The sequence below is a fragment of the Sinocyclocheilus rhinocerous genome, unplaced genomic scaffold (genome assembly GCF_001515625.1).
Source record: "Sinocyclocheilus rhinocerous isolate Xijiao unplaced genomic scaffold, SAMN03320098_v1.1 scaffold936, whole genome shotgun sequence".
Lineage (NCBI taxonomy): Eukaryota > Metazoa > Chordata > Actinopteri > Cypriniformes > Cyprinidae > Sinocyclocheilus > Sinocyclocheilus rhinocerous.
The window spans coordinates 122,388-135,715 of NW_015662583.1; the positions used below are offsets into that span (position 1 = coordinate 122,388).

General features: G+C 35.5%; 1 protein-coding gene across 1 annotated transcript in view; it reads left to right on the top strand.

Moving 5' to 3' along the window:
* LOC107728102 (rho GTPase-activating protein 39-like) overlaps nucleotides 1–13,328 on the top strand; it is a 51,993-nt gene that overhangs the window by 10,264 nt on the left and 28,401 nt on the right. Inside the window, exon 2 of the mRNA XM_016538182.1 lies at nucleotides 10,367–10,753. Within this exon, the coding sequence (XP_016393668.1) occupies nucleotides 10,367–10,753 (387 nt within the window). The remainder of the gene's footprint in view (nucleotides 1–10,366; nucleotides 10,754–13,328) is intronic.

Here is a 13,328-nt window from a genome sequence, read left to right on the forward strand (position 1 = left end):
TTATATATATATATATATATATATGTTTTTATTTTATAAAAATATATTAATATATATATATATATATATATATAATAGTGTATTTATACGCTATAGATAGATAGATAGATAGAGATAGGTAGATATAGATATCAGATGTAAATGTATTAAACATCAGAACATCAGTGTGTAACTCGTGCTTCAGACATGAATAATTCGTCAAATCATGTAAGTGCTGCTCACCAGCTCGTGTCAGATTGACAGTAATTATCACATCATCAGTCCCTGATAACCTGCACTTTCCATGTTCTGTGAACACAGCATCCGTCGCTGTAGATGTGGAGTCTAGACGTCCGAAACAGCTGTTCGGCTAATGAATCTTTGCGAAATGTCACGTATGCCAGAAACGGCTTGTGGCCTTTAAAGTTAATTCTCGAAGCGCTGTGAGGAACAGACAAGCGGAGAACAGAGAGGAATCCAAGAGCTGACGAGCCATCAGACAACAACTGTGTGTGAATATTTCATATTCATAGCAACATTAACACTTGAAATATGATCGAAATGCTTATTTGGACAGTTGTGTTTTTCGGACAGATGCTCAAAGCAGGAGACCCTTGATCAGCGCTATTTCCAGGCCTCAAATGGCACGTTTGCAGTCAGACAATGCAAACATTTGTCTCGGGTCCAGCACATGAGCGTTTAACTCTGTGTTATCTGCAGTGTGGACATCTTGCCATATGCCTTTGTATCCAGTAGTGTTATGCAGTTACACTAGGGCTGCACGATGAATTGTAATAAAACCGAAATCGCCACATGGCTTAATGCGATTATCAAATCACAAAGGCTGTGATTTAATTAAATAAATATGCACTTTGTGATTCAGAGTGAAGCGCGGCACTGTGTTCATTTACACATGAGCAGCTCATCATCCAGTGTTTTCAGCGTCTGTTTTTACAGTAAATGCTGCACAAAAAGCAAGTGCTGTGAGTTTGAGTTGCTTTATCATGCATTTGGTAACGCAACATGTGCTAGCCATCTTCACAAACTAGTAATGAGAACCAAAGATCAACCAAAGAGAAGCTTTAAGGGCTCCAAATATAAAAGTCATAAATATTAAAGCCATACAGTAAATAAAGCCATAAATATAAATTTTACAGTTGTAATGTAAAATGCAATTATTATTATTATATTTTCTTAAATACTCAATTTAAGAAATACTTATTTTACAGTGAATAGAGTAATAGAGAAAAGAGTAATATTTCTTGTTTTGTTTTTATTTAGTAATTTTTATATTTTAATTTAGTGGTAATAATACTTATTATTTTTCATACAGTGAAATATTACAAGAGCAATATTTCTTCTTTTGTTTATTCAGTCATTTTATATTATTTATTAATAACAATAACAATATTTTTTCTTAAATACTCAAATTTTCTTTTAAATTGAAATATTTATTTATTTAAAATTAAGTAATATTTCTTCAATTTTTTTAGTAATTCTTATATTTTTAAGTAATAATAATAATAATAACAATATTTTTTCTTAAATGATCAAATATCTATTTTAAATTGTAATATTACAAGAGTAATATTCTTTTGTTTTTATTTAGTAATTTTTGCATATTATTCAAGTAATAATTATGATGATAATAATGATAATAATAATAATAATAATAATAATTATTATTATTATTTTATAGCCATAATGCTATAATCACAAAACTTTGGCCAAATTATGCAGCCCTATAAAAAAGCGCAGCAAAACTAGATTTTTTTTATCGCAATCACAATTTGATTCCTCCCCCCCCCAATCATGCTGCCCAAATTTTTGTTTTAAAAGAAGAAAAATCTTTTACTGAGGTCAACATTATTGCAAATTACTGTCTGACTGACATTTTTTCATCATTGTCTTAAACTGATGTCATTGTTAAACTAAATTTCATTAGTTGTGTTTGCTAAGGCAGCCTCTTTTGCATCTACTTTGTTTTAATGATTTGAACGAAATCAAAAAACCTTCATTATTAATCACACATCAAATGTAATTTTGATGAAGCTGCTTTACATGTTGTCCATTGGATGATATTAACTATCTAGCAAACTTTTAGTGCTTACTTCATGCTGTTCTTGACACTGATGACTTCAGCAAATTCAGCTCAGCTGCAGGTGAACAGAGAGCACAGCTGATTCTCTCATGACTTCGCTTTTACGCTCCCTACATAATGTGTCCGCTGAGATTTGAAGCGCAGCCCGACGGATGCTGGCTTGTTAGAATACTGTAACATAACATTCTGGAAATGTGCGTATTAATTATTTCTTGCTGCATCTGCTCTTGTGGGATTACTGATTCACTTTCAAGTAATCCCACACACACACACACACACACACTCGCGCACGCAGCGGTCTGCTGCAGTCATTGCTGTCTGACGCTCCTGCAGCCCTTAGCAACCACACATGAGTGACAGCAGAGATTCTCTCAGTCCTCAGAGAGCCTCATTTTATCATCTATTCTGATTCCACATGTTATTTCTCCATCTTGACATTGCATTGGTCTGCAGATATTCTTACCTCTGACACACAGCGATTAATTTATTCTTTATGCAAGCATTATACTTTATATTGCAGTTTTTGGTCAATGTGGGTTTTTCTATAGTTGATACTGATGCTGGGTATCCCCATGCCTGATATAATGCCAAGAATATATATATATATTCTTGGCATTATATCAGGCATGGGGATATAACCATTTTAGTTTAAATGAAAATAAATATCTTTCAGACATTTGTACCTCACTTTATGCATATATGTGTTTGTGATCCACTTGAATGATCACAAATTTGCTGAAACTTAAATGAGGCTTATTTTGTACAATATTTTGGTTAAAATTCATAAAAGATACAGTATGAAGACCGAAAATCACACAATCCACAGTGACACAAGGAGAAACTTAAAACTTCACATTTAATTCACTGTTACTTTCAATTTCGATGTAATTATTTGTGAAATTTACTTTGTGAAAGTAGTGAACATTTTTGAAAATTGTTTTAAAGTAAAACCATTTTTTTTTGTCAGTGTAATATTTAGTCTTTCATAATATTGAGTTGGCTGAATAACATTTTCAGAAGGTTTATTAACACATTTTTTCTTTGTGAAGTTCGACTCTCCCATCAGTTTTGCTTCAAAGCTTAATACACTGCTTAAACTGGCCATAATAATCTTAAAACGGCCAAATACTGACTGATTAGTCTGCCTTTCTGTGACTAGTTCACTCTTACTTTAGTCCATCTTTCTAATATACTAAAAATATTGATAGACTGATGTTTCGGGCATTATATTCCAGAATCTACTGACTGCACTTCTGTTTTTGAATTATTTGAGTTAATTCTGACTAAATATATATTTATGCATATAATATTGTACTTGGTACAGTCAGTGTTTGTGTTGTAGGTGCAGTATAATTCAGATTCAGCCCGACTCCAGTCTGTTCACACTCAGATTTCTCCAGGTTTCTCAGCGTGTGTGAAGGTCAGGATGAATGTAGAGCTGCTGCGACACATATCTGATGAATCTGAGGCTTTGAGAGATCCAGAGGAGCGGATGGAGGAATTAGAGGGGAGGAGGGAGTTTATGAGGATGAATGATGATCAGTGGCTCCCGGTGTCAGATTATGTCTGTGGAGAAGAGCTGCGAGAGACGCTTCACCCACAATAACACAGATTTCTCATTTTGACAGATTTCTCATTTTGACCGATTTTTAAATGTACATTTTTGGAAATATTAATTTTTAAAGGGGTCCTATTATGCTCTTTTACAAAGTCTTGATTTTGTTTTGGGGGTGTACTAGAACAGGCTCTCATACTAGGTTGTTCGAAAAACTTGTTGTTCACATATTTTACATTATTACAACACCTCTCTCCCCAGTCTGACATGAACGGCTCGAATAGTTCCTGTATCAAATGAAAGCCCGCCTTCTGAAATACGAAATGTGCCATGTACAAAATAATAAGACCAAATACGTCTCTCTGTAGTTATTGGATTTTGTTATGTATGTATGTATTTGTGTGTGTGTATATATATATATATATATATATATATTTTTTATTTTTTTTTTTTTTTTTATTAAAAGAAAATAATAGAAAATAAAAGTTTATTAATAAGCACTACATTGTAAAAATATTTTTAATTAAGTTTTAAATAAAACAATACCTTTTACAAGAAAATACTGTTTTAGTCTTTCAACTTCAATATTTCACTTTTAATTAAATGTGTTGCTTGCAGTGTTACTTTAGTATCATTGAGATATTATTATAGTTTAATATTTTCAATCAGTTTTAATGTTTATATTTTCATTTTCATTTTAGTTATATTTTCAGTAATTTAATTATAGTTTTTAAGTACATCAAGTTAAACTAATTTACAATGAGAAATGTAGCTGAAATAAAAACGTTTAGTTAATGTTTATTTTATTTAAAGCAATGATTTTTATTTTTTATTTTTTTTGGTTTTATTTTCAGTTAAATTTAACTATAATACTGCTACTCTCTTTGTAATTATTTGTGACATTTACTAGCAGTTTCTTCAATTACGTCAAAGTAAACCATAAGCCAAATTTTATTCAGTGTAATATTTAGTAGTGTATATATATATATTGTATTTCTTTTATTATATATAATATTTAATATGTCCTCCTAAGGTGGGTGAATAACATTTTTAGAAGGTTTAGCACCTTTCTGAACCATTTTATGAATTTTTAAAAGTTGTTCTGAAAGTTGTTTTTCAGTTGTATTTTGTAACATGTTTGTGTTTCACTTTGTGTTTGCTCTTTTTCTCTTTTCTGCTCTCCTTTGGTTTGCTCTGACCTCACTGGACTCTCTTTGATCTCGATCTATAAATACATTTTCCTTCACATTAGATTTCAGTGTGAGTTTGAGACAGTGATTGCTCCATTAATTCTGTTTTAAATGAGATGTCAGTGTTCGTTCTGCTAATTGACTTTTACGGCGGCGGCTCTGATCTCTGGCTTTACACCTCTATCAACACAAACCAAAAACTCTCCAGATGGCTTCAACGCTGAAACGTGGTGGCTAAAGCATTATTAACTGGTTGCAAGACGGTAGCACGAGTGTTTACTGCTTAGTGTGAGCGGTCAGTTCAGATCCAGACGTGTGAGAATGAGCTGTAGTACCATTAAAGGGGTCATATGATGCTGCTAAAAAGAACATTATTTTGTGTATTTGGTGTAATGAAATGTGTTTATGCGGTTTAAGGTTCAAAAAACGAGGTGTGCTCTGATTGGCCTGCTATCCAGTGCGTTGTGATTGGCCGAATACCTCAAGCGTGTGATGGAAATGTTACGCCCCTTACCATACGTTATGCAAATCTTCCCACATCGTGACGTAGATATGTGGGGGCGTGTTAGAACGAGCCGTTTTAGGTAGGCGTGGTTGACTCTTAACTTTTATAAAGAATATCTCTTTGGAATTGAGACTTTAGTCTTTGCAACTTTACAGATCTTCTTTATGCACCAAGCGCTTGTAACACTTCAAAGAGAAAGGAAAAATCGAAATCGCATCATATGACCCCTTTAATAACAGTGTGCAGTCTTTAGAATGAGGTTTGCGGCCAAGGTGACGCGTGTTAGTGAAGAACATGGAGAATTATGGGTCTGATAGCAGCCGTCGCACTTCACTGAGGATTGTCTCTCTCTCTCTCTCTGTCTCTCTCTCTCTGTGTTTCCTTTAGTCATCTTTAATGTTTCCTTTTCTCTGAATCCTCCTTGTTCTTTCTGTCATTGTCTTTAAAGGGGCCGTTGAGAGCAACAGTTGGGTTGCAGAGGTAAAATCCCATTCATTGTCTCCACTGAGAAATTGATTTTGTATGTCGTATTAACCTCTCAAGGTTCACCATGAGCTCCGAGGCTTTTAAGTCATGAATTATGATTCTCAAGTCAGTGCAATTTGCCCTCTTTTAAAGGGATAGTTCACCCAAAAATTTAAATTTGCTGTTAATTTACTTTCTTCTTCATTAGAACAGTAAAGAAGATTTTTAGCTGAAACTGTGGTGCTTGGTGATTCATAAAATGCAAGGCAATGGCTACCGGTTTTTGAGAATTAAAAAAGAGCCTATCAAGAAACACAAAATTAATATGCATGGCTCCTGACGATATATTGAGGTCTTATGATACGAAATGATCAGTCTGATCTGAATCCAGAGCCTCAGGCAAACAGGAAATACGATTCTTTTAGATTCAGTTCGATTCTGAACTGGCTCTTTCAGACAGTTCGTTTCAATGAACTGGTTCAATTCATTAATTTTTCAATGACGTCACGTATACGCAATTATATTATTAAATCACCCAATAATGATGTGAAATGTGGATGTTTTACATGTCTAAAGCATATAAAGTGAATAAATTAGTCTTCACCAGCTCACCTTTTTACATAAACCATGAGAAAGCATGAAAATGTTCATTACGCCCCTTCATTCAAGTGTTCGGTTCACACATGCTCATATCAGCGGCTCATCGGTCTTCGGTTCGAGTCAAACTGTTTCCTCAGTTTAGTGACTTTTGGAAGAACTGGAGCACTGAATGATTCATTCATCATTGAATCAGATACGCTGCTATTTTGGACCATTTTGGGTCGAAGTGACTGTCAGGCGTCTGAAAGTGAGTTTTGATTGAGTAACTTGTAGATCTGTGCTGTTTCAGACACTTCTGTCCGATTTGGTGAACTGGTTAAACTAGTTCACTAAAAAGAATCAGTTCAAAGGAATGATTCGTTCGTGAACCGGACATCACTCTGGATCGTTTGCCTGAGGCTCTGGATTACAGGTAATAAAGTTGTAAATAATGTTCAGTTTCTTGCACAGACTGATCGTTTCGCTTCATAAGTCCTCAATATATCGTCAGGAGTCGCGGGGATTAATGTTGTGTTGCTTGTATGTGCTTTTTTGACTCTCAAAGTGACGGTAGCCATTGACTTGCATTTTATGAATCACCAATGACCACAGTTTCAGCTAAAAATCTTCTATACTGTTCTACTGCAGAGAAAAGTCACCTACATCTTGGATGGACTGAGGGTGAGTAAATTAACAGCAAATTTTCATTTTTGGGTGAACTATCCCTTTAACTCTTTTTTTGTATCTGTGTGTTATCAGATGAACTCTGACTGTCATTTGCAGAGGGTTTTCGTCACATTAAATCCCTGTGCTCTTGTTTATCTGTAGAGATGAAGATCTCTATATATAGATTCGGTGAGAGAGGTAAAGGGCAGGTCGTAGATAGAAGAATGGATAGAAACAAGCTGTAGAGGTTAATAGACTGACGAGAGGATTGTAGTGATGGTCACAATGTGACCTTTGACCTTCCGTCTCAGGAATACATTCGGCTGAAGCGTTTGAGTCATTTTTAGCAATGCAAATGTGCTCTTTTGATGTAAGTGTGCTCGATCTGACTTGAATAATTGCTCTTTAATATGCATTTTCTGTCACTGTTATAGTAGGTGTTGCGTTTTATTCTCTGTGATTTCACCTGCTGCGGTTCTGTGGTCGGTGGTGAATGCTCTGAGCGACAGCTTTAAATCCAGCTGCATGATTAGTGGCACTTGGTAAAGCGCGGTCAGTGATTGCTGCAGATGGCGGCTGTTAACAGCACTGCAGCAGAAAGCCTGTCAATCAATAGCAGTGCATCTGCTCGACTCCACCCGCACCATCAGTCATCAAACCATTACTAACATTACCATTCAGTAAACTCCTTTCATCAGGCTACACTGCAAAAAAAAGATTTTCTTACTCAGTATTTTTTTGTCTTGTTTTCCAGTACAAATATCTAACAATCAAGAGAAGCAGAAAGACTTAAGATATTATTTTATAATATTACTTGGTGAATAAAGCTAATTCTGATTCTGATTCTTCTACTATTTTTCCTGAAAAATTCAAATGAAGTGAGTTTTTGCATAAAACAAGAGCAAATATCTGTCAGTGGGGTCAGAAAAATAATCTTAATTCAAAGAGAAACCAAGTTTTTTTTTCCTTTCCTTTATTGGAAGATAATTATTTTTTATTTTTAAAAAAATTATTTCATTTCACTAAACATTTATTTTATTTCTAGTAATGAAAATATATATTTTTTAAATTAATAAATGCAATAAATTGCCATATTTATATTACTACAAAAGTTTGGGGTATGTAAGACTTTTTAATGTTTCTGAAAGAAGTCTCTTCTGCTCACCAAGGCTGCATCCATTTGATCAAAAATAAAGTAAAAATTGTAAAATAATATTATAATTTAAAATAACTGTTGTCTATGTAAATATATGTTAAAATGTAATTTATTTCTGTGATCAAAGCTGAATTTTCAGCAACATTACTCCAGTCTTCAGTGTCACATGATCTTCAGAAATCATTCTAATATGCTGATTTGCTGCTCAAGAAACATTTCTGATTATTATCAATATTGAAAATAATTGTGCTGCTTTATATTTTTGTGTAAACCATGATGCATTTTATTTTTCAGGATTATTTGATGAATGGACAGTTCAAAAGAACAGCTTTTAATGCATCCTTGCTGAATAAAAGTATTAATTTCTTTTAAAATCTAGGATGATGACTAGACGCCATTCAGTGAACTAATGGTTTTAAATGCTTTTTTTAATAGCAGGCACTATATAGTACACACTAGGCAGTGAGCAGTGCTCTAGTATTGCACTGTAACCGTGATCTCCAGAAAATTGAGTCTCGAGCACTTCTCTTATGAATATACCTCCTGAATAACACGTTTATGAAGATCCATTAGCTGAACATATTGAAATCCTGAGGAGTGCATTCTGATCAAATGCTTCAGCACATTCAGATGGAAGATCCAGACAGATCAAATTACCCAGCGTCCCCTCTGACCAGCTTCCCAAAAATGCTTTCAGCAGGATTTGAGCGATCAGGTTATCCTGAATTAGAGCAGATTAGATTTGATTAAAGGATCAGAAGAAATTTACTATGGGATTAACGGAGCTGATTATCACACACACGTGCACATATAGTGTGTGCATATACAATGAAAATAACATCTGAACACAGATAAACACGCAGCCTGTAGCGGCGAAACGTCTTTGTTTCAGTTTTTGAACGTGTAGACCTTTTGCATTATTTAGAATTAGCAGTTTTTGCCAAATTCTGCAGCATTTGTGCTTCAGATATGGATGCTTTCTCAAATCATGCGTCTTGTTCAGCAACACCACCACAACATTTTCTTTAGAAAATATTAAAATCTTTTTAGCTTTTATATTTACGCTTCATAAGATTTTTATTCAGGCTTTTAAATTATTAAAAATGTAAACAAATGCACAGAGATCTTATGAAACGAGCATGTCTCAGCCTGTTGGGATTTTGCTGCTTATGTTGTATATCTCACACACACACACACACACACACACACTGTAATACATGACTCATACGAAAAATCATGACGACTCTATATATGACTGTAATCCTCTCTCTGACATCATTACTTTCCATATATGGGTGCATCTCACAAAAACATATAATCATCAGTCATATTTACTCCAAAACCTGAATACTATATATATGTATTTTTTATTTTGCATAAAGAAAATTTTTGCATTTTTAATTTTTTTTTAGATTGTGACTAATTTAATGACAGTAAAAATGTAATATATTTTTTAAAAGAACTTTATATTTATTAATTTATTTTTTACAGAATTTTGGAGAGAAAATGTGTTTGTGTCATAGACTGTGGTTTGTATATATAAATTTAATATATTAAATATTTCTTTTACAGAATTTCAGAATTTTGTAGAGAAAAATGTTTAATTTTCATTAGAATGATTTTATTTTTCATTTTTATATATCTTTATTTTCTTTTGCATTACAGTAGCAATCCCACAATTGTATAAAATATATAAAAATATATAGAATTATGCCATAATTCTTAAAATATTTCTGTTTGAAAAGTAGGCTTCATTTTCTTTCAGCAAAAAACTTTTTTGTGTGATCCATTAAAGGCACAATATGTAAGTTTTCGCCGCTAGAGGGCGCGTATTCAAAACAAACAAAGAAACAAAGGCGTAGTTTGATGACGCTGTGACTGAGTGTGGAATCATGGGAGTTGTGGTCTTCATCCCCACAGCCGACGCAATCCGACGGGACTCGGGCAGAAATCATGTTCATGGATGAACTAATGTATTAAAGACTTATTAACATCGTAGTATGAAGCAGAGTGAGGCTGAAAGCCGTTGAAGCGAAACGAGGCCGCTGAAGCAATTGCTAATGAGAGATTAGCGCGACACACGGCTCGAAAGCAGCGGAGCTTTTATTATGCCACAGCCGAGCGCTTCCGCTCCTTACTGAGTGTAAAGCATGTTTCTGTATGTTTTTAGGTTGGAATGGGTGGAAATCATTGAGCCGCGCACTCGGGAGCGCATGTACGCCAACTTGCTGACGGGCGAGTGCGTTTGGGACGCCCCGGCGGGCGTGCAGATCAAGCATAGCGGACAGGATCAGTGGTGGGAGCTTTTCGACTCCAAAACGTCCCGATTCTACTACTACAACGCTTCTACCCAGTGCACCGTCTGGCACCGCCCACACAGCTGTGACATCATCCCCCTTGCCAAACTACAGACCCTCAAGCAGAACACCAACACGGCTCCGCCCACCGCCACCACGACCAGTGCCTCCGCCGACAGCAGCCCCGCCCGCAGCGCCGTCAGCACCACGTCACCACAGGAGCAGGAGGAGAAGACGTCCACCGCCGAGGAGGGAGACAGGTGAGCGCGTTCGAAATCTTAAAGGAACAGTTCACCCTAAAATTAATATTTGCTGAAAATCTACTCACCCTCAGGTCATCCCAGATGTAGATGAGTTTGTTTCTTCATCAGATTTGGAGAAATGTAGCATTGCATCACTTGCTCACTGCAAGTGAATGGGTGCCGTCAGAATGAGAGTCCAAGCAGCTGATAAAAACATCCCACAAGTAATCCACAGCTGAATCAGGAGAGAAATCTGCACAGATCAAGCACATGTTTGCAAGCCAAAACAGCTCTAAACAAATATGTGGCTGGATTTTGATTTGAGAGACAACAGGAGATGAAATTTCTCACTGGAGAACAGCACAATCTGGTCTGTGTTGCCGCCTGGAATTAAACCACGCCATGCTGGTTTCCAGAGGAGAACTGGCCCCCCGACGGAGCCTGGTTTCTCCCAAGGTTTTTCTCCATTTCTGTCACCGATGGAGTTTTGGTTCCTTGCCACCGTCGCCTTAGGCTTGCTAAATTGGGGACGCTTGACTGATTGCACAGACACTGTTGGAAGGGAGCTGAACTGGATGATGACATCACTGAATCATCAATGAACTTTTGTTATTGTCTTCTTGCATTATTGACAAACTATTTTCCTGTTTGACTCTGTAAAGCTGCTTTGACACAATCAGTATTGTATAAAGCGCTATACAAATAAAGGTGGCTTGACTTGACTGGAGGAAGTGTTATTATAAATTATGGACTTGTATTTTAGCAGGAAGCAACGGTTTGAAGATAAAACCGTCTTAATGCTGGATTTGTTTCAGCTTTTGTCTTCTCCAGATGTTAACTGATGGACTGGAGTGCTGTGGATTACTTGTGGATTATTGTGATGATTTTATCAGCTGTTTGGACTCTCATTCTGATGGCACCCAATATATACCCACATATATAGTGTAACCAAAACTCCAATAATAACCAGGGCGAAAGAAAACTTGCATAATGTGGGCTTTTAATTATATGCAAACAAGCCTGAAATACACCAGGACTCTTATTTTGAAATGTCCGGCTGTTCATTCAAAAATATTAAACATTGTCATAATTCATCAGCAGTAGATCATAAGTGATTTATTAGCCTAAAAATGTGAGGAATTAATTGATAGCATTTATTTAATGAGATCATCGTTTTTTTGAAATATAATAATCATGTTAGGCCGTTTCACAATTCCTCTTTTTCCATACCTACAGTTAAGACCTCTTCAATTGATAATTAAGACATTTGTTAAAGCATTTATGATATTTAAGACTTTTTAAGGACCCACAGAGACTTTTTTATTCACAGACATGCTCCTAAATACATTTTACAATTTGCACACATCTATTTTTGCCACAAATGCGAGAGAAATGCTCACACTGTCGAGCCCTGGAGGAACTGACACGGAAAACATCCCAGAATCCCTTTGGATTTCACTCTGAGACCCAGACAACACCGTTGGAAGTCAGATTTTATTTAGTTTGACCGTCTGAGCCAGCGTCCTCGTCCCCGTCTAACAGTACATCTCTTACAGTCGGTCTTCAGACGCTCTTTAAGACGGACAGCTCTTGTTTTTATTTGTTTCATTAGATCATCACTGTAAGTGGTTTTGAAAGCTCGACTGGACCAGAAATAAATAGCTTCCAGTCGAGACTTCAATATAAGTGCAGGCTACAATACTATGCATGCTATTTTTGCATGATATAGTATGTATTCTCTGTGCAGTGTGTGGATTTTCTGTATGCATGGAATAGAGTGCAACAGTCAATGCAAAAAAAATTTTTTTGCTCAGTATTTTTGTCTTGTTTTCCAGTACAAATATCTAAACATTCCTAAATCGAGGGACATTTACTTGAAAAGCAAAATGACATTAAATAAGAAGTATTGTTTTCTGAAAAATGTATCAAAATAAAAAATCTCTCTCAATTGGGTCAGAAAAATAATTTAAGTTTATTTTTCTTGCCTCATTGACAGATATATCAGTAAATAAGATGCAATATCTTAAGTCTAAATCTTGAATTATGAATGTTTATATATTTGTACTGGAAAACAGGGAAAAAATACTGATTAAAGGGGTCATATGATGTTGCCATAAAGAACATTATTTTGTGTATTTGGTGTAATGAAATGTTTATGTGGTTTAAGGTTCAAAAAACACATTATTTTCCACATACTGTACATTATTGTTTCTCCTCTATGCCCCGCCTTTCTGAAACGAGTCGATTTTTACAAAGCTCATCGGTCTGAAAAGTGAGGTGTGCTGTGATTGGCCAGCTATCCAGTGCGTTGTGATTGGCCGAATACCTCAAGCGTGTGATAGAAATGTTACGCCCCTCACCATACTGTGATGGAGCGACGAGACAAAAACATTAAAACCCATTATAAACGAGGCATTTGTTGCCAGTGGGGACATAGTTACGGATTATAATGACTTATATTGTCTTTTTGCGTTGCGTTGCATCGCGCCGCATAAACATAAAACCATGTCTACATTTGTGAACGAAGAAATGACAAACAACAAGCGCTACTCTAAACTGCTCAAAACTCGCGTTTGAATCATCAGAGGCAAAT